Source organism: Leopardus geoffroyi, chromosome B1 (genome assembly GCF_018350155.1).
Source record: "Leopardus geoffroyi isolate Oge1 chromosome B1, O.geoffroyi_Oge1_pat1.0, whole genome shotgun sequence".
Classification (NCBI taxonomy): Eukaryota; Metazoa; Chordata; class Mammalia; order Carnivora; family Felidae; genus Leopardus; species Leopardus geoffroyi.
This window is the reverse complement of record NC_059327.1, coordinates 48,355,144-48,372,841: the sequence shown is the minus strand read 5'-3', so window position 1 is coordinate 48,372,841 and position 17,698 is coordinate 48,355,144. Positions and strand designations below refer to the sequence as shown.

Sequence of the window (17,698 nt, the reverse complement as noted above, 5' to 3'; positions counted from 1 at the left end):
TTAAGTAGCATGATATTTATAAAGTGTTTAATCTGATGCATGATGCACAGTACATGTCATTAGTAACTCTTGTTACAAATAGAACCATTGGTGGATCTCATCAACTCACACCTCAGAGAAGGGTCATTTTGGGGTTGTTCTTTGCTGCATTACAGCAGAACTCTCATAGTGGTTGAAGAGTTTGGGAAAGGACAAGGGACTTTTGCACCCGGCCCCCTGCCATCTTTTTTAGCCCGTAATCGAAGGCAGAGGGCTGGGCTGTGTTGTTTTGGGACCAGCACACCCCTGGGTAATGTGTGGGCAGTTCCTTTATGCCTGTAATCCACGGTATTTGGCATGTCACAGAACTATTACGTGATTTTGTGACAAGACCTCTTGTCCCACAAAATAAAACATTAGGGTGATATTTCACCGGTCTTATGGGAGGTTCATACTGATTTTATTTTGCTACTGGGGAGGCTCATCTTAGAGATGTTATTCTACAGAAAATAATTTTTAAAAATCTGTTATATATTCTCAAGGAGATCATAAAAATGACCAAAATGAATAGAAAAGAAAACAAAATCTGCAGAAAATGAAACGAGGTATCACTTTTGGACTACGGCAGTTAGAAGAATGGGCTGTGGAGTAAGAGACTGCCCAGTTATTGCTGCATAACAAATTACCTCCAAAAAGAGTGGTTTAAAACAGAAAATGTTATCTCACAGTTTCTTTGGGTCTGTAATCTGGGCATGACTTAGCTGGGGGTGTCTGCCCTCAGTCTCTCATGATGCTGCGGTCTCATCTGAAGGCTCGAGTAGGCCAAGGTCACCATTCAGTCTTGCTTATTTGCCCGCTCGTGTGGTTGCCGGCAGGATTCCGGTCCTGTCGGGCTGTTGGGTGGATGCCATCCTCAGTTCCTAGCCCCGTGGGCCACCCCGTAGACTAGATCACAACATGGCAGCTGGCTTCCATCCAAAGTGAGCAAGCAATGTAGGGTGAGAAGGGGTATGCACAGGCTGTTGGTCCCCTATCTTGGAAGTGATCTCCCTTTGCTTTTGCAACATTCTGCTGATCAGAAGCAAGTTGCTAGGTCCAGCCCACAGGGAGGAGATTCCACTATGGCATGAATGCCAGAAGTGGGGATTACTGGGACCATTTCATTCATTCATTCATTCATTCCAAGTGTTTATTTTTGAGAGAGAGACACACACAGTGCAAGTGGGGGAGGCACAGAGAGAGGGAGACACAGAATCGGAAGCAGGCTCCAGGCTCTGAGCTGTCAACACAGAGCCCGATGCAGGGCTTGAACCCACGAGAAGTGAGATCATGACCTGAACCGAAATTGGCCGCTTAACCGACTGAGCCACACAGGCGCCCCTGCTGGGACCACTTTAGAGGCTGCCTCCTTCAATCTGCCCTCTGGCCCCCAATGATTCATGTCGCCCCACCCCTGCCACATTCATAATATACTCACCCACTCCCAAGATCCCCAAACATCTTGTTATAGCATCAGCTCCTGAATCTCATCATCCGAATCAGGTCCAGGTGGGGATGAGGCTTTTGAGGACAAATCTGTATCTTCTATTGCTGCATAGCAAATCACCCCCAAAACTGGAAGCTTAAAGCAGCAAATTGCCCTATCTCACAGGAGGGAGGGATCACCAGGGGCCATCTTAGAAGCTGGCTATCACCACTGTCTAGATTCACATCCCTATTCTGCCATATACTAGCTGTGTGCTCTTGGGCTAGTCACTTCCCTTTTGTGTGCTTTTTGTTTTTTAATTTCTAAAATGAGGCTAATAATATTATTCACCTAACAGAGATAATGTTATGATTAAGTAACATAATCTATAAAGTAATTAGCACCTTCCCTGGCAAACAGTAAATGCTGGCCATTTATAATTAATGCCATTAGAATTGTTACTATTTTTCCAAAGAAAAGAACCTGGTAAGCTTTCTCAGAATGATAAGTGAAAAGGTTAACGATGGAAAGAAATGGATAGGCCTTGAATACAAAAGGTAGGAATCCAACCTAAAACCGGTAGTGAAGTCCAAGGAGATCAGAGCAAGAATGGTTAAGTTTAAAAAAACAAAACTACTAAAACCAAAGTATTTGCTGAAAGCAGTGATGAAAGTGTTTCCCATGGCTCCTGTACCCGTAGAATATTGCCACAAGGTAGGGATGTGGGGAGATCTGTGTTTAGATCGGGCCCTGTAGGAATAACTGGACCGACCTGCCATCAGATCTGTTCATTTCTAACTGCAGGCCAGTCGGGTTTAGAAAGTGGGAAAGGGAACCTGTGAGCACATGGTCTATAGAACTGGCACGCAGCTCAGGGGTTCTTGGCTTGCCTGGACCAGCTTTAGGCCTGAGCGGGATGCCCTTCTACGCTGTACTGTGGCCAACTTGCGAGGGAACAGGCCCTGTCTTCCCATCTGTACCAGGTATGAAACGAAGGGGCCGGTTAGAAGGGATCTGAGAGCACTTCATGCTAAAAATGCCGGATTGGAGGTCAGGGCTATAGGACTTCCCTTTCTGCTGTGCCCTGCAGCATGTGGACAGACTGGGTTGAGTAAACGGTTGAGTTGTGCCCACACCGACGTTGGACTCCAGTTGTAAATGGGGTGTGTCCCCCCCTGCCTGGCCTCCAGCCCTAATGCGCCTCCTCCTTGTATCTCGCGCAGGCCAAGTGCAGGAACATGGAGCATGCGCTGCGGGAGAAAGCCAAGGCCTTCTGGGCTGTGCGGCGCTCCTATGAGGCCATCGCCAAGCATAATCAGGTGAGTGCACTGGCTGAGTGGGGAGACTAGGGACACCTGGGATATGGGGGGAGGGGAGAGGTGAGGGGGGGCCCACCCTGGCTGTGGGTATGGACACAGAATCATCCTTCCCTGACTCTGAGGGTCTAGCACGGTCATGTCCTAGGTTGCTGATTGTGGCTGCACCGCCATGGCCTCTCTAAATAGCTGGGCACAGGCCACGCCAGCAGCCACGGAAGTGGCTTGAAAAACTACCTGTGCCATCTGCACTGTGCTTTCAGTCTAACTTCAACACGTGCTGCACTTGACCATCCAACCCAGCTGCTCAAGCCAACGGTGACCTAGGGCTCTTTAGCTCCTCCTCTTTCCCTCTTACTCCCCGGGTCCACTCCATAGCAGTCCTGTCTCCTCTAACTGCAAAATACATCATGTCCACCTGCCGTTCTGTTTCCAGCGTCCTGGCCATGTCTCCGTTGTTTCCCACCTGGCCGCGTACCAGGGCCCCAGCCTTCTGCCCTTCTTCTGCAGTCCGTCTCCATGGAGTGGACTGATGTTTTAGAAAAATACGTTGATTGCGTCACTCCTCTGCTTAAAACTGTTGAGATCACACAGTCCAGACTCCTCACCGTGGCCTCACGGCCTTCATCCCGCCCTTCCCTGCTCCTCGGTTTCGTCTCCTCCCATGCTTGGCTCCAGCCACATTGGCCTGCCTTCTGACCCTCACGTGAGCTGTCTCCTCCCGGATCTCCCATAAGGGGCAGTTTGTCATTAGTATCTCAGCTCAGACGTCCCTTCGGAGAATCGTTCCCTGATCACCCTACCCAAGCAGCCTTCTCCTTTAGTTGCTCTCATATGTCCCCATTTTGTGTTCTTTGGAACACTACATTACCTGCAATTAACTTCCTATTTTTTTTTTTTTTTATTTACTCCCATTAGAATGTCACGAAAGCAAGCACAGTAGTATCTGAGAGGATTCTTGGTACACAGTAGGTGATCAGTAAGGGGTTGTAAATTGAATGAGTGAATGGTCTCCCCTCTGTCCCCACTGTCATTGTCTATGCCTGGGCACCCTCTCTTCCTCTGAGTCCTGTGCAGATTGGCAGCCGGGTTTCTGATGGGTTGTCCTGGCTTTGCTCTGTCACCCCCTGGGTGAGTACTTCTACTAAGTACAGCTCAGCTGAGACCTACCTGGCTTGGGTTGCCTGGCCCTCCCCTCCCATGCCCATGTGCCCACGGGAGGGGACTAGGCTTGAGAAAGAGCCTCCTTAACATCTGGCCAAGGAGTTTCCCCGAGCCGCAGAGCTGGTGGAATAAGGTAGAAGAAAGGATCGTGAAAGGTGGGTGGCCAGGGCAGTAACGGCAAAGCCGACCCACTCCCAAACCCAAGCCTTGTCCTCCAGGCACATCCCTCACCCCCTGCAAGCTAATTCCCTCATCTGCGGAAAGAGAGCGGCTTCCTCTTACTAGAATGTTTTTAAACGTTCACTTGAGAGGATGCATGTGAAGTGCCCAACAGAAAAGTCCTTCCAACAACTCTCGCGTCTCATAGACCATCCAGCTGGATTTGAGAGGTGTTTTCACTGTTGCAGTGAATCATTTTGTCATACCGTCAGAGCCAGAACACACGTTGAGCTTCCGATCCAGACAGGAAGTGACTGGAACCTCCCACCCTGTGGTCAGAACACTGGTAGTGAGTTGCTTTTCCCGTGGTCGCGGTGGAATCCTGGAGCTCTGCCTCTGTGGCTTGAGCTCCTTTGTGGCCAGCCCCATCCATTCACGTGGCTGGCCTCGTCGGGACTGCTGTGGAGGTGCCCGGGGCATGTCCGTAGGTCCGCTAGCACCTGTCTGCCCGTCCCAGGCGCTGTGCAACTCTCGCGTGGCCAGGTGTCAGATTGCAGGACTCCTATGTGATTCATGCTTTCCCCCTGAGTCCAGTCTGTGCAGGCTGATGAGGGAAGTGAAGGCTTTGATGTTTACCCCTTTAAGGCTCCGGATTGCCAGCCGGCAGGGTAGCTAGACTTGACTTTGCACCGGCGGGGTTTTCCTGCCTGCTTTTTTATCTTTCTGTGGGACAGAAATCCTCCTGCATTTCACTGTCTCTCCCACCACGCACAACCCATCTTTTGGGCCTGGTATTTCAGCAGTACCCTCCCATTTGCATGCCTTTGACAGTTAGTCAGTTTGTATACCGGCTCACAAGTATAAAGCCATTTGTGTTTCTTCTGTGAACACCAGTTCACATGCTTTTTTTTTCCTTGGAATATTTGCCCTTTTCTCTAGTGGATTCATAGGAGTGCTCTGTATATTAAGAATAACAGTCTGTTATCCGTTGAAAATATTTTTCCTCGCTTGTCATTTCTTTTTCAGTGAACCACTTGTACCTTTTCTGGGGCATTTTCACTTTTTCGGTGAATATTTTGTCACATATTGTCAGAGCCATGAGCATATTATTCATCATGTACTGAACTTTTCAATCTCAAGATGAGATAGTGACCTGCCATTGCTACCGCACACATTTCGAGTTGTTTTTCCAGTGGTCATCTTAGAATTGTATTTTTGTACTTCACTTTATTAGTAGTCTCTTGCCATTTAGAACTTGTCATGTTTAGGGCGTCCGGGTGGCTCAGTGGTTAAGCATCTGACTCTTGATCTCAGCTCAGGTCTTGGTGTCAGGGTAATGACTTTAGGCCCCATGTTGGGCTCTGTGCTGGGCATGAAGCCTACTTTAAAAAAAAAACCAACTTCTTATTTTTATATCCATTCAATGATCTCCTTTGAGGCTTCTCAGTGTTTTACTGCTGTACAAAAGGTCTTTTTCATTCCAAGGTGAGAAATATTTCTCTGCTTTTTCTTTGAGTGCATTTATGGGTTTGTTTTAACTTTTAAAAAGCTTTTTGTAGTTACGATTAGGAGTGTGCGTATCATTAATGATTTGGTGGGTTTTTTTTTTTATTTTTTTTTTAACGTTTATTTATTTTTGAGACAGAGAGAGACAGAGCATGAACGGGGGAGGGTCAGAAAGAGAGAGGGAGACACAGAATCTGAAACAGGCTCCAGGCTCTGAGCTGTCAGCACAGAGCCCGACACGGGGCTCGAACTCATGAACCGCGAGATCATGACCTGAGCCGAAGTCAGATGCTTAACTGACTGAGCCACCCAGGCGCCCCAATGATTTGGTTTTAAAGTAAATACTTCCTACTCTGTTGGGAAGCCTCTGGATCAGACAGATTTGAAGTCTTAAGATTGGAAGGCAAATAAGTTTTATTTATTTATTTTTTTAACTTGTTTTATTTTTTTAAATCTACATCCAAATTAGTTAGCATATAGTGCAACAATGATGTCAGGAGTAGATTCCTTGGTGCCCCTTACCCATTTAGCCCATCCCCCCTCCCACAGCCCCTCGCGAAACCCTCAGTTTATTCTCCATATTTATGAGTCTCTTCTGTTTTGTCCCCTCCCTGTTTTTATATGATTTTTGTTTCCCTTCCCTTATGTTCGTCTGTTTTAGTCTCTTAAAGTCCTCATGTGAGTGAAGTCATATGATATTTGTCTTTCTCTGACTAATTTCACTAAGCATAATACCCTCCAGTTCCATCCACGTAGTTGCAAATGGCAAGATTTCATTCTTTTTGCCAAGTAATACTTCATTGTATATATCTACCACGTTTTCTTCATTCATCCATCGATGGACATTTGGGCTCTTTCCATACTTTGGCTATTGTCAGTAGTGCTGCTATAAACATGGGGGTGCATGTGTCCCTTTGAAACAGCACACTTGTATCCTGTGGATAAATGCCTGGTAATGCAATTGCTGGATCGTAGGGTAGTTCTATTTTTAGTTTTTTGGGGACCCTCCATACTGTTTTCCAGAGTGGCTGCACCAGCTTGCATTCCCAGCAAATAAGCTTTAAACATCGTTGTTATCTGCAAGGCACTTGGGTGGCTCAGTCGGTTAAGTGTGCAACTTCAGCTCAGGTCATGATCTCACGGTTGGTGAGTTCGAGCCCCACATCAGGCTCTGTGCTGACAGCTCGGAGCCTGGAGCCTGCCTCAGATTCTGTGTCTCCCTTTCTCTCTGCCCCTCCCTTGTTTATGCACTCTCTCTCTCTCTCAAAAATAAATTAACATGCAAGAAATTTTTAAAATACATTCAAAAAATAAAAAATGGTTCTTACAGCAACAGTTCATTTCTGCGATTCAGTATTTCCCTTGCTGTAGTGCACCTAACCAAGATACAGATTAGTGTGTGTTGAGGAGGATCCAGACTATAGGCGTCATCTAGAAGCAGTGATTCGATTTGAGATTTCAGTTTATCAAGACAATCTCATTATGCTGTGTGCTTTAAACTTACAACTCTGTGCTGATAAAACTGCACCTGCATTTTACCTGTTGGGGGGTCTGCTCATGGTTTCCTTTGAAAACAGAGCTCCTCCTGTTTCCAATTCTGTGTCTCCCTCTCTCTCTGCCCCTCCCCCGTTCATGCTCTGTCTCTCTCTGTCCCAAAACTAAATAAACGTTGAAAAAAAAAAAATTTAAAAAAAAAAAAAAAAAAAAAAAAAAAACTGAGAACAAACTGAGGGTTGATGGGGGGTGGGAGGGGGGGGAGGGTGGGTGATGGGTATTGAGGAGGGCACCTTTTGGGATGAGCACTGGGTGTTTTATGGAAACCAATTTGACAATAAATTTCATATATTATAAAAAAAAATGTTACACAGAGACACAAAGTAAGCAAATGCTATTGGATAAATGCCAATGGACTTGCTGGACACAGCATTGCCACAAACCATCAATTTATAAAAAACACAATATATGCAACGCACAATAAAGCGAAGCATAAAAAGCTTGGTACACACACACACACACACACACACACACACCCGCATAAGGTCATAATCATCTGAAATGTTTGTTCCCCAGCTGGGATCTATGATGTGCATGATTATCTGAATACATATGAATCTTCATATACTTCGATGTTCAGCATTCTCCGTTAATTGTATCCATTGGTACATATCCACTAATCACATTCTTTTCCTTTTGTGATATATCCATGTAGCATAAATCATTACACTTTTATTGTATTGCAATTACTCTTCCTCCCAATATAGTAACATTCCATTAAGAGTGTTCTCTTTTTTGTCTCTGCATTTCTAGAATCTAGCACAGTCACATACTGCACAAAGGTTGTCAAATAATAAAATTATGTGTCAATGTAAAAAAAAAAAAAAAAAAAGAAAACAGAGCTCCTTTGCTAGAAACCTCCGAGTCATGCGGCCAGGTGCTGGCCGAGGGCTTCCATCCGAGGCTGACCCTCTGTGGCTCCGTCCTGCTCTCTGCCGCAGGTGGAGGCTGCCTGGCTGGAAGGGCGAATCCGGCAGGAGTTCGACAAGCTTCGCGAGTTCCTGAGAGTGGAGGAGCAAGCCATCCTGGATGCCATGGCCAAGGAGGCGAGGGAGAAGCAGCGTCTGGCTGAAGGGAAGATGAAGCGGCTGGCAGAGGACACAGAGGCTCTGGCCCATGAGATTGAGCGGCTGCAGGTGGAAATGAAGGAGGATGACGTTTCCTTTCTCATGGTGAGGGGCTTGCCGCCTGGCTTCAGTGACAGGGACCAGGTGTTCAGGAGCCGGTGGGGAGCCGGAGGCCCCCCGCCCCGGCCCACCCCGTCTTCCCATAGTCTTGGGGTGCTGGGCCCTCGGAGCCCTCGGAGGAAGTTCTCTGCCCGTCAGGAGGCCAAGAGGGTTTTCATCAGAGTTCACTTCTCTCTGCCTCTGTCTCCTTTCCTTCTCCCTCGCCCTTCCTCTCTTGTACTCACTCTTGCTCTCTTTTCCTTTCTTCTCTCTCTGCTCCAAATGGAGTACTTGGTAAATAAGCTTTTTATTTTGGATTAATTTTAGATGTATGGAAAAGTTGCAGGGATAGCCCTGAGTGCCCCCGTACGCCTCTCCTTGTTTCTCCCATTGTCGACACCTTACATCATCTTGTGGCACATTTGTCCGCGGGAAGCTGACCTGGGTGTGTTGTAATTAACTAATGTCCAGACTTCTTTGGAGTCACCACTTTTTGCATTACTATCCTCGTTCTGCTCCAGGGTCCCATCCAGGGGCCCACAGTGCATTTAGTTGTCCCGTCTCCCAGTCTCCCCTGGTCTGTGACAGCTTCTTATTTTCTGTTTTTCATGACCTTGGCAGTCCTGAGGAGTTCTGGCCAGATGGCCTGTTCTCCCACCTGGGCTTGTCTGATGTTTTTCTCATGATTAAACAGGGGTTATAGGATTTTACAAAGAAGACAAAATGGAATATTCTAGAGTTATACAATTATTTTAACTTTTTAATGTAACTATGACATTTTGATATTCTCTATTGTTTTCTTAAGAAAAGGGTGACTTTGGGGCACCAGGGTTGGCTCAGGCAGTTGGGTGTCAGACTTCAGCTCAGGTCATGATCTCACAGTTGTTGAGTTCGAGCTCTGTGTCAGGCTCTGTGCTGACAGCTCGGAACCTGGAGCCCGCTTTGAATTCTGTGTCTCCCTCTCTCTCTGCTCCTCCCCCGCTCACACTCTGTCTCTCTCGCAAAAAGAATACACATTAAAAAAAAAAATTTTTTTTTTAAATAAAAGGGTGACCTCTTTCTCTCTTTAAAAAATATCTATTTAGTTGATTTTTTTTCTTTTTATTGCTTTAATCCCCTGCCTCCTGCCCCCCATGAGTCACTAGGTCTTTATAGAGATGTTTCTATAATGGAAAGCTAGTTTGGAAATTGAGTAGGATGGTGAGGTATCTCCTCCACTTAGAGAACAGCCGAACCCTCTGGAAAGGGGACTCTTTGTAGAGTGGATTGAGAAGGGACAGGGACATCTTCCATTCAGGCTGGGTGGGTGTCACATCCCCGCCAGGGACTGTTGGGGTTCTCTGCCTCATACAAAGCTTTGAATCCTGATGTCTCCTGTCTCCAAAATGCCCCTGATAATAAAATCATTTGGTGGATTCTAAAAGCTAGATTCCTTGCTGTTTCTGTTTAGGAAATTGGGAGTGTCGTCTTGCCCAGTGACCAGTGTGCTTTCAGGGATGCTTTTATGACCTTTTTTTTTTTTTGAGCTTATGTATTTATTTTGAGAGAGACAGAGTGCAAGTGAGAAAGGACCAGAGAGAGAGAGGGAGAGAGAGAATCCCAAGCAGGCTCCATGCTGTCGGCACGGACCCCAAAACGGGGCTTGAACCCACAAAACTGTGAGATCGTGACCTGAGCCGAAATCAGAGTCAGATGCCTAACTGAGTCAGCCAGGTGCCCTGATTTTTTCTTTTTTAATGTAACAGTTTTATTGAGATAAAATTCACATACTGTATAATTCACTCATTTAAAATGTGTAGTTCAGTGGTTTTTACTGTAGTCATAGAGTTATAAAGCCATCACCATAATCAGTCATATAATTAGTTTTCCCTCCCCAACAGAAACCCCGTACTCTTTAGCTGTCACCCTCCTATGCTCCCCCTCTCGCCCCACCATCAGCCCTCAGCAAACGCTAATCTACTTTCTCTCTCGAAGGATTTGCCTAGTCTGGACATTTTCCATAAATGATTTCTATAAATGGAATCACAAAGCACGTAGCCTTTTGTGACCAGCTTCTTTCACTCTGCACGTTTTGAAACTATATCTGTTGCAGCATGTATCAGTACAGGACTGAATAATACCCCGTTGTGTGGATATGCTACATTTTATTTACCCATTCATCAATTGGTGGACATTTGGGTTGCTTCCACTTTTTAGCGATTATGAATCATGCTGCTATAAACATTCATATGCAAGTTTTTGTGTAGACATATGTTTTTATTTCTCTTGAGTATGTGCCTAGGAATAGATTTACTGAATCATACGGTAACTTGTAAGTTGAACCGTTTGCCAGGCTGCTTTCTAAGCAACTGCACTGATTTTATAGTCCCATCAGCAGTGTATGAGGGCTAACTTCTCCACATGCTTGCCAGCGCTAACTTTCTTTGAAAATGTCTTATTATTTTTAAATTTTTATTTTAGAGAGAGAGGGGCAAAGGGAGAGGGAGGGAGGAAGAGAAAGAGAACCCTAAGCAGGCTCCGTGCTGAGCACGGAGCCCTGTGTGGGGCTCAATCCCGTGACCCTGGGATCACGACCTGAACCAAAATCAAAGTTGGACATTCAACCGACTGAACCACCTAGGCACCTCCTGACTGTTTTTTCAAATAGCCATTGCCGTGGGTGCAAAATGGTATCTCACTGTGGTTTTAATTTGCATTTCTTCAGTGGCTAATGATATTGAACATCTTTTCACGTACTTGTTGGTCATTTGTATATCTTTGGGGGAACTGCACATTCAAATCCTTGGTCCATTTTTTAAAGTGGGTTGCTTGTCTTTTTGTTGTTGAATTGTAACGGTTTTTAGGCATTATGCACACTTCGCAGGTATGTGATTTGTAAATATTTTTTCCCATTTTGTGGGTCATTTGTTCACTTTCTTGGTAACTTCCTTTGAAGTACAGAAGCTTTTCCTTTTGATGGAGTCCGGTTGGTCTGTGTTTTCTTTGCTGTTTATCCTTTTGGAGTCATATCTAAGAAACTATAGTCTAATCCAGGGTCATGAGTTTTATAGGCTTAGCTCCACATTTAAGTTTTGAGTTAATTCAGAAAATTTTGGGTGTGGTGCAGGGTGGGAATCCGTCTTCAACCTGTTGCATGTGGATGTCCGGTTGTCCCACTGAAGACCATTTACCGAAGACCATTCTTTCCCCAATGAATGGCCTTGGCACCCTTGTAGAAAACCAACTGACAGTAAATGTGAGGGTTTACTTCTCGACTTTGAGTGTCCGTTAGATCTGTATGTCTGTCCTTATGTTAGTACCACGTTGTTTTCACTACTCTTGCTTTTAGTAAGTGTTGGAGTCGGGATGTGTGAGCCACCAACTTTGTTTTTGCCCAAGATTGTTTTGGCTATTCTGGTTCCCTTGAATTTCCATACGAATTTTAGGATCATCTTGTCAGTGTCTATAAAGAAGCCAGCTAGAATTTTGATAGAAACTGTATTGAATCTGTAAATCAGTTGGGGGAGCATCGCCATCTTAATAATGTGAAGTCTTCTGGTCCATGAACATGGGATGTAGGGCTACTTTTGAGATCAGAAACTTACTTTTTTTTTTTCCCTGTGCTTATGGCTCTGTTTTTTGTTTGTTTGCTCGTTTGTTTGTTTGTTTTTTCTTTTAGAAACACAAAAGCCGAAAACGCCGGTAAGTTGCCAAAGCTGATGGAGGGGAGGGGAAGAGCAGGCAGAAATACCAGGGGTGCCAGCGCCAGTGGCTCCAGGGCCAGGCAGGTAATGAAGCCAGCTGGGTATGACCCAGAGGGAGTGGTGGGGACTGGCCAGGTGGACAGAGCCCTCCTTTGAGCCATTCCACTTCCGATTTATGCTGGTGAAGTGTTGTTTTTCTGAGTGTGGAAAATCACCGTCCGTTGTGTGGGGAGAGAATGTGTCATCTTGCACATGGCTTGTATTTCTCAGGGGGCCATCCCAACGTTTAAGCTTATTTCTTGGTTAGCCCCTCCCTCTGAGCGCCTCAGGGACACACTGGTTTGTGTTGATGTCTGTTGGGCTCACAGCGATGAACTGTATCCCAGTCACCGCTGTACAAACATGAAAGAGAATGCTTTGGAGAGTAGGGAGTTTCCCGGCACCGAAGGTGTTCAAAGCGAAGGCCAATGATACGTTCAGACATTGGGACTAGGGGACCCTTACGGTCCCTTCTGACTCAGACATCCCATGAGCAGATATGTAAGTATGCTTTGTGCCCTCAAGAAGGGGAACTGTGCCTGAGAACGTCCTATATATATTCATCCTAGCTGGGGCAGGTTGAGCCCGAATACTGAATCCTGCAGAGAGCTAGGAGCAGCCTAATTGGCTACTGGCTCGTCTCCCATCAGAGCCCAGCCCAAGTTTGTAATGGGTAGGATGGCCAGGGAATGAGTCCTGTCGCCCGTGGCCGGCTGACCCAGTTAGGCCCAGGATGCACGGCCCCAGCCCTGCCCACCAGGCCTTCCCTCCCTTCCCAGCCTCTTCTGCACCATGGAGCCAGAGCCCGTCCAGCCCGGGATGCTCATCGACGTCTGCAAGTACCTGGATTCCCTGCAGTACCGCGTCTGGAGGAAGATGGTCACGTCCGTTGAATCTGGTGAGTGGGGGTGCGGGCAGGGTTACAGGAAAGGGGGGGGTACTTTACGTGAGGCACAGAGCCAGCTGCACTCCTCTCTTTTAGCTTCCCATCCTGTCGGACCTTCTCCAGCCTCTTTCAGACAGGTGCCTGGTGCCCTCTCCACCCCCAGCCCCACCACTCAAAACCCTCTGGCAGAGCCCCTGTCTTTGGGTCCTGACACTCGGCCACCTCTGCAGAAAGAGGAGCTGGCTGCCCTCTCTGTTCGGAACTGGACCGTGTAGGTTATGGAAGGTCTCCTCCTTTCAGGATCGCCTTTCCAAGGTGACACCAGGCCACGCGAGTCACTGTGTTGGGCGCTACGGACTGAGTGTTTGTGTCCCCTTACATTCGTAGGTTGAAGCCCCAACCTCCAATGTGATGGCATTTGAGGTGCGGCCTTTGGGAGGTGATTTGGGTTACATGAGGTCATGAGCATACAGCCCCAGGATGGGGTTAGTGCCCTTACAAGGAGAGGCACCAGAGGGCCGGCTCCCTCTCCCCTCTGCCCAGTGTGAGGACACAGCAAGAGGCAGCCGTCTGTGAGCCACGAGGAGGGAGGGCCTCACCCAAACCGAACCACACTACAGCCCGGCCTCAGACTTCAGTCTCCAGAACCATGAGAGGGACATTTCGGTTGTTGAAGCCACGCAGCCCGGGGTATTTTTGTGTAGCAACCCAAGCTAAGACGTGATTTTTGTAGGGAGAAATGTCAGTGACCCACCCAGAGGGATGTTACGTGCTTCTCCAAATCGTCATGGAGTTTTGTGAGCACCCGGGGCCCCTGCTCCTGTTGGTTTCCTGTGGCTGCTCTAACAAAGGACTGCACACTGGGTGCCATAAAATGACAGATTTACTTGCTCTCGCAGTTCCAGGGGCCAGAAGTCCAGAGTGCTGGTGTCGGCAGGGCCGTACTCCCTCTGAAACCTATAGGGAGGGCCTTCCTTGCCACTCACTGGCTTCCGGTGTTGGCCAGCAATCCTTGGCCGGCAGCTGTAGCCCTTGGATCCCGGCCCTTGTCATCACCTGGCCTCGTCCCCTCGTGTGTCTGTGTCCCGTCTCTTTTCTTTGGGAAGAACAACAGTCATGTTGGGTTAAGGTCCCACTCGGCTCCTGTCTGATGTCATCTCAGTCACATCTGCCATGACCCCACTCCCAAATAAGGATGCCTTCTGAAATACTGGTGGTTAAGACATCCCCATCTTTTTCGGTTGGGCACAGTTTAGCCCATAACCCTGCCCCTCAGCCCTGGACAGCTCCCTCCACGCCCTGGGGCCAGTTGGGACACAGCGGGTCACTTTGGAGGGATGGAGGCATCGGCTGGCGTGGCAGGCAGGCAGCACCTAAGGTTTGCTGATTCGCCCCCGCTGTCCACCTCTGCTCTCAGTGCCTTTCAGCTTCGATCCCAATACCGCGGCCGGCTGGCTCTCGGTGTCCAGTGACCTCACCAGCGTCACCAACCAGGGCTACCGCGTGCAGGTGGAGAACCCGGAGCGCTTCTCCTCAGCGCCGTGCCTGCTGGGCTCCCGCGTCTTCTCGCAGGGCTCCCACACCTGGGAGGTGGACCTGGGGGGGCTGCCCAGCTGGCGGGTGGGTGTGATGCGGCTGCAGCAGGACGCCGGCGCCGAAGGCCACTCGCACAGCTGCTACCACGACACCCGCTCGGGCTTCTGGTACGTGTGCCGCACGCAGGGCGTGGAGGGAGACCACTGCATGACCTCGGACCCGGCCACGTCAGCCCTGGTCCCGGCCATCCCCCGCCGCCTGCGCGTAGAGCTGGAGTGTGAGGAGGGCGAGCTGTCTTTCTACGACGCGGAGAGCCACTGCCACCTGTACACCTTCCACGCCCGCTTCGGGGAGGTGCGGCCCTACTTCTACCTGGGGGGCATGCGGCGGGACGGGCCTGCCGAGCCTCTGCGCATCTGCCCCCTGCGGATCACTGTCAAGGAGGAGCTGGATGGCTGAGGTTGGCCCGGAGCCGGATGGATGCTGCCTGGGACCGGGTCCGTGGTCCTGCTCTCTTTCTGCCCTTCCTCAGTCCACGTTCACCTCAGTACCTCTGAACCGACTGCCTCTGCCAGCATCTTCCTACTGACCTGTCTTGTCCTTTTCCTATGGCTCCAGGCCCCAGACCTTCTCCTTCATTTCTGGTCCCTTCTCTGCCCACGGTTAAAAGTCATCCAGGAGACCCCACACTCCCCAGAGCCATGGCACCTTCAGGATGTGAATTTTCTAAACCCTAATGCCAGGATTTCTGGGGATGACATTTGCTTCTAGAATGGGCCTGTTTTAAAAAAAAAAATTTTTTTTTAATGTTTATTTTTGAGACAGAGAGACAGAGTGTGAGCAGGGGAGGGGTAGAGAGAGGGGGAGACACAGACCCCGAAGCAGGCTCCAGGCTCTGAGCTGTCCGCACAGAGCCGGACGCGGGGCGGGCCCAAACCCAGGCACCAAACCACAAGATCATGACCTGAGCTGAAGTCAAACGCTTAACCAACTGAGCCACCCAGGCGCCCCTAGAATGGGCCTGTTTTAAAACGTAGGTTTTATTATCCAGGTATGGCAAGGCCAGTGGACCTGGAGAGGGCCGCAGTTGGAAAGAGTTTGTTATTTACAGCTCCCAAGAGGAGGGCCCCACCGCACCTTTGGGAGTAGCCACACAGGGAAGCGTCAGGGGAAGCATCAGGGTCTGTGAGGAGGCAGGGGGAGTTGAGGAAGCACAGGTTGGAGACTTTATTGTGGTTTCAGCCATAGGAACAGGTGGGGCAGGGCTCTGGGTAGACGGGTTTGAGATCTTCTAGTTTGAATCATTTTGGCAGGCTCTGGGACCTAGGGGCTGTCCCCAGTTGTCAGGGATGATCCAGAGGGGAACCTTGGCCCCCAGTGTGAGAGCCAGGTAAAGGAAGTGGTTGGGGGGTATAGCTCAGGATGGGTTGGTTTGCATATGAAAGGCGTGCTCACCGGGGAGTTGATTGCTTTCTCTTGGGAGGAACTGGTTCCCCAGGCCTGTGAGGCCCCAGATGCCAGAGCCTCAAGAATACAGAAAATAAGAAAATATAGTTCATACAGGGCTGCTGCTGTGGCTTTGGGGCAGGACCTGGGCTCAACTTGTCTATCACTTTATACCAGTATTTTAAAACTGCTCCCCAGGATCCCCTGTGGTCCCCTTGGGGAATAGGCAAGGCTGCCCATCAGATTAGCTCTGATTTATCTATTTGCACTTCTTGGACTATTTCACTTAAAAAACACTTTTTTTTTTTTTTTTTTACATTTTAGCCTTAAAAAGTGACTTACACAATGCAAGTGGAAAAAACCCCACAATTTAAAAAAGCACAGTTTAGACCCGTTCCTTCTCTGGGCTTCAGTTTCCTCATCTGGGGATGAGATAGGAGGACTGGGAAATTATGTCCTGTGATTGCTGTGGAAGAAACAGCTCTGATTCGTCCTCATAAAGTAATGAGGGACCCCTTTCATTCAGGTCTGGGGTGAGAAGGGCGGGAGATGGCCTCGCTTGGCCTTTGCTGCCCTCCCTGGCCTCAGCTGCTTGTCTTACACCCTGTCGCCTTTCGTGTTGTCACCCTGATTGCTTCTGCCCCCTTTCAATTCCTGTCGTGCCTACAAACTTGCACCTCCATCTTCCTCCTTGCCCATGCCTGCAGATAAATGTCAATTGTCCGCTTGCCCTGTCCCAGGAAACGGCGTGGTAGGAGGAAATACTGTCCCGTGGGGGTGGTGGTCTAATCAGGGGGCATGTTCCTGACCGAGGACTCAAGTTCTTTCTTCCCCCTGTGCCCCCACTTCACAGAAATGGGCTTTTAAAACAGAAATGACGACTCAAAACAAGCGTTGTCAACGTGATGTGTACAATCGATAGGGGCCACGGGGAGGGACGCGGTAGGAAATGCCACTGGGTGAAGGGGGCTGGGTTGGAATGTTGGCTGACTGGCATGTGCAGGCAGGAAGGCACTTGGGCTCATTGACGCTCAAGGCACTTTGGTGACCAGCACCTGAGACCAGTGTGTATTCTCTTGGTGTTTATCTAGCCCATCAAATAGAATCTCTGCAAAAATCTTGACCTGAAATTATTTTAAGTTATAATAAACTTTTAAAAATGTTTTTGTTTTATTTCCAACGTAGATAGTGGAAGGGGTTTTTTAAAGAGTACAATTTGGATAGCCTAGGCCTCTTTTTTAAAAAATAAAAATGATATTTGAGCTAAAACCCACTTTTTCTTTTGACATTGTCCTTTTGTGTCCTTGGAAGCAAAAGTTCATCCATACTGTAGCATGTATTTGACTTTGTTCCCTTTCATGATCAAGTCACATTCTTGAGTTGTGTGGATATACTGCATTTTATCTATTCTTCAGGTAGTGGACATTCAGATCGTTTTCATCTGTTGCCATTACAAAGAATGCTGCTGTGAACATGCCTTGTACACGGGTTGTACAAGTTTTTGTGTGGATGTAGGTTTTCTGTTCTCTTGGGTATATACCTAGGAGTGGATTTGATGGATCATACATGAACTCTGTTTAACCCTTTGGGGAACTGCTAGGCTATTTTTTTTTTTTTTTACACGTTTATTTATTTTTGAGAGACAGAGTGTGAGCAGGGGAGGGGCAGAGAGAGAGGGAGACACAGAATCAGAAGCAGGCTCCAGGCTCTAGGCTCTGAGCTCTCGGCACAGAGCCCAACGCAGGGCTCAAATCCACCAACTGTGAGATCATGACCTGAGCCGAAGACAGACGCGCTTA

The 17,698-nt window shown here is 48.2% G+C and overlaps 1 protein-coding gene across 2 annotated transcripts in view; it reads left to right on the top strand.

Moving 5' to 3' along the window:
* Positions 1-17,172, top strand: part of TRIM35 (tripartite motif containing 35) — a 28,652-nt gene extending 11,480 nt beyond the window's left edge. The window contains exons 2-6 of one of the 2 annotated variants that reach the window (XM_045461139.1): positions 2,668-2,763; positions 8,085-8,315; positions 11,968-11,990; positions 12,811-12,929; positions 14,335-17,172. In XM_045461139.1, the coding sequence (XP_045317095.1) occupies positions 2,668-2,763; positions 8,085-8,315; positions 11,968-11,990; positions 12,811-12,929; positions 14,335-14,912 (1,047 nt within the window). In that variant the 3' untranslated portion in view covers positions 14,913-17,172. The remainder of the gene's footprint in view (positions 1-2,667; positions 2,764-8,084; positions 8,316-11,967; positions 11,991-12,810; positions 12,930-14,334) is intronic. The other variant, XM_045461148.1, reaches the window with a different exon arrangement.
* The last annotated feature ends 526 nt before the right edge of the window (positions 17,173-17,698 follow it).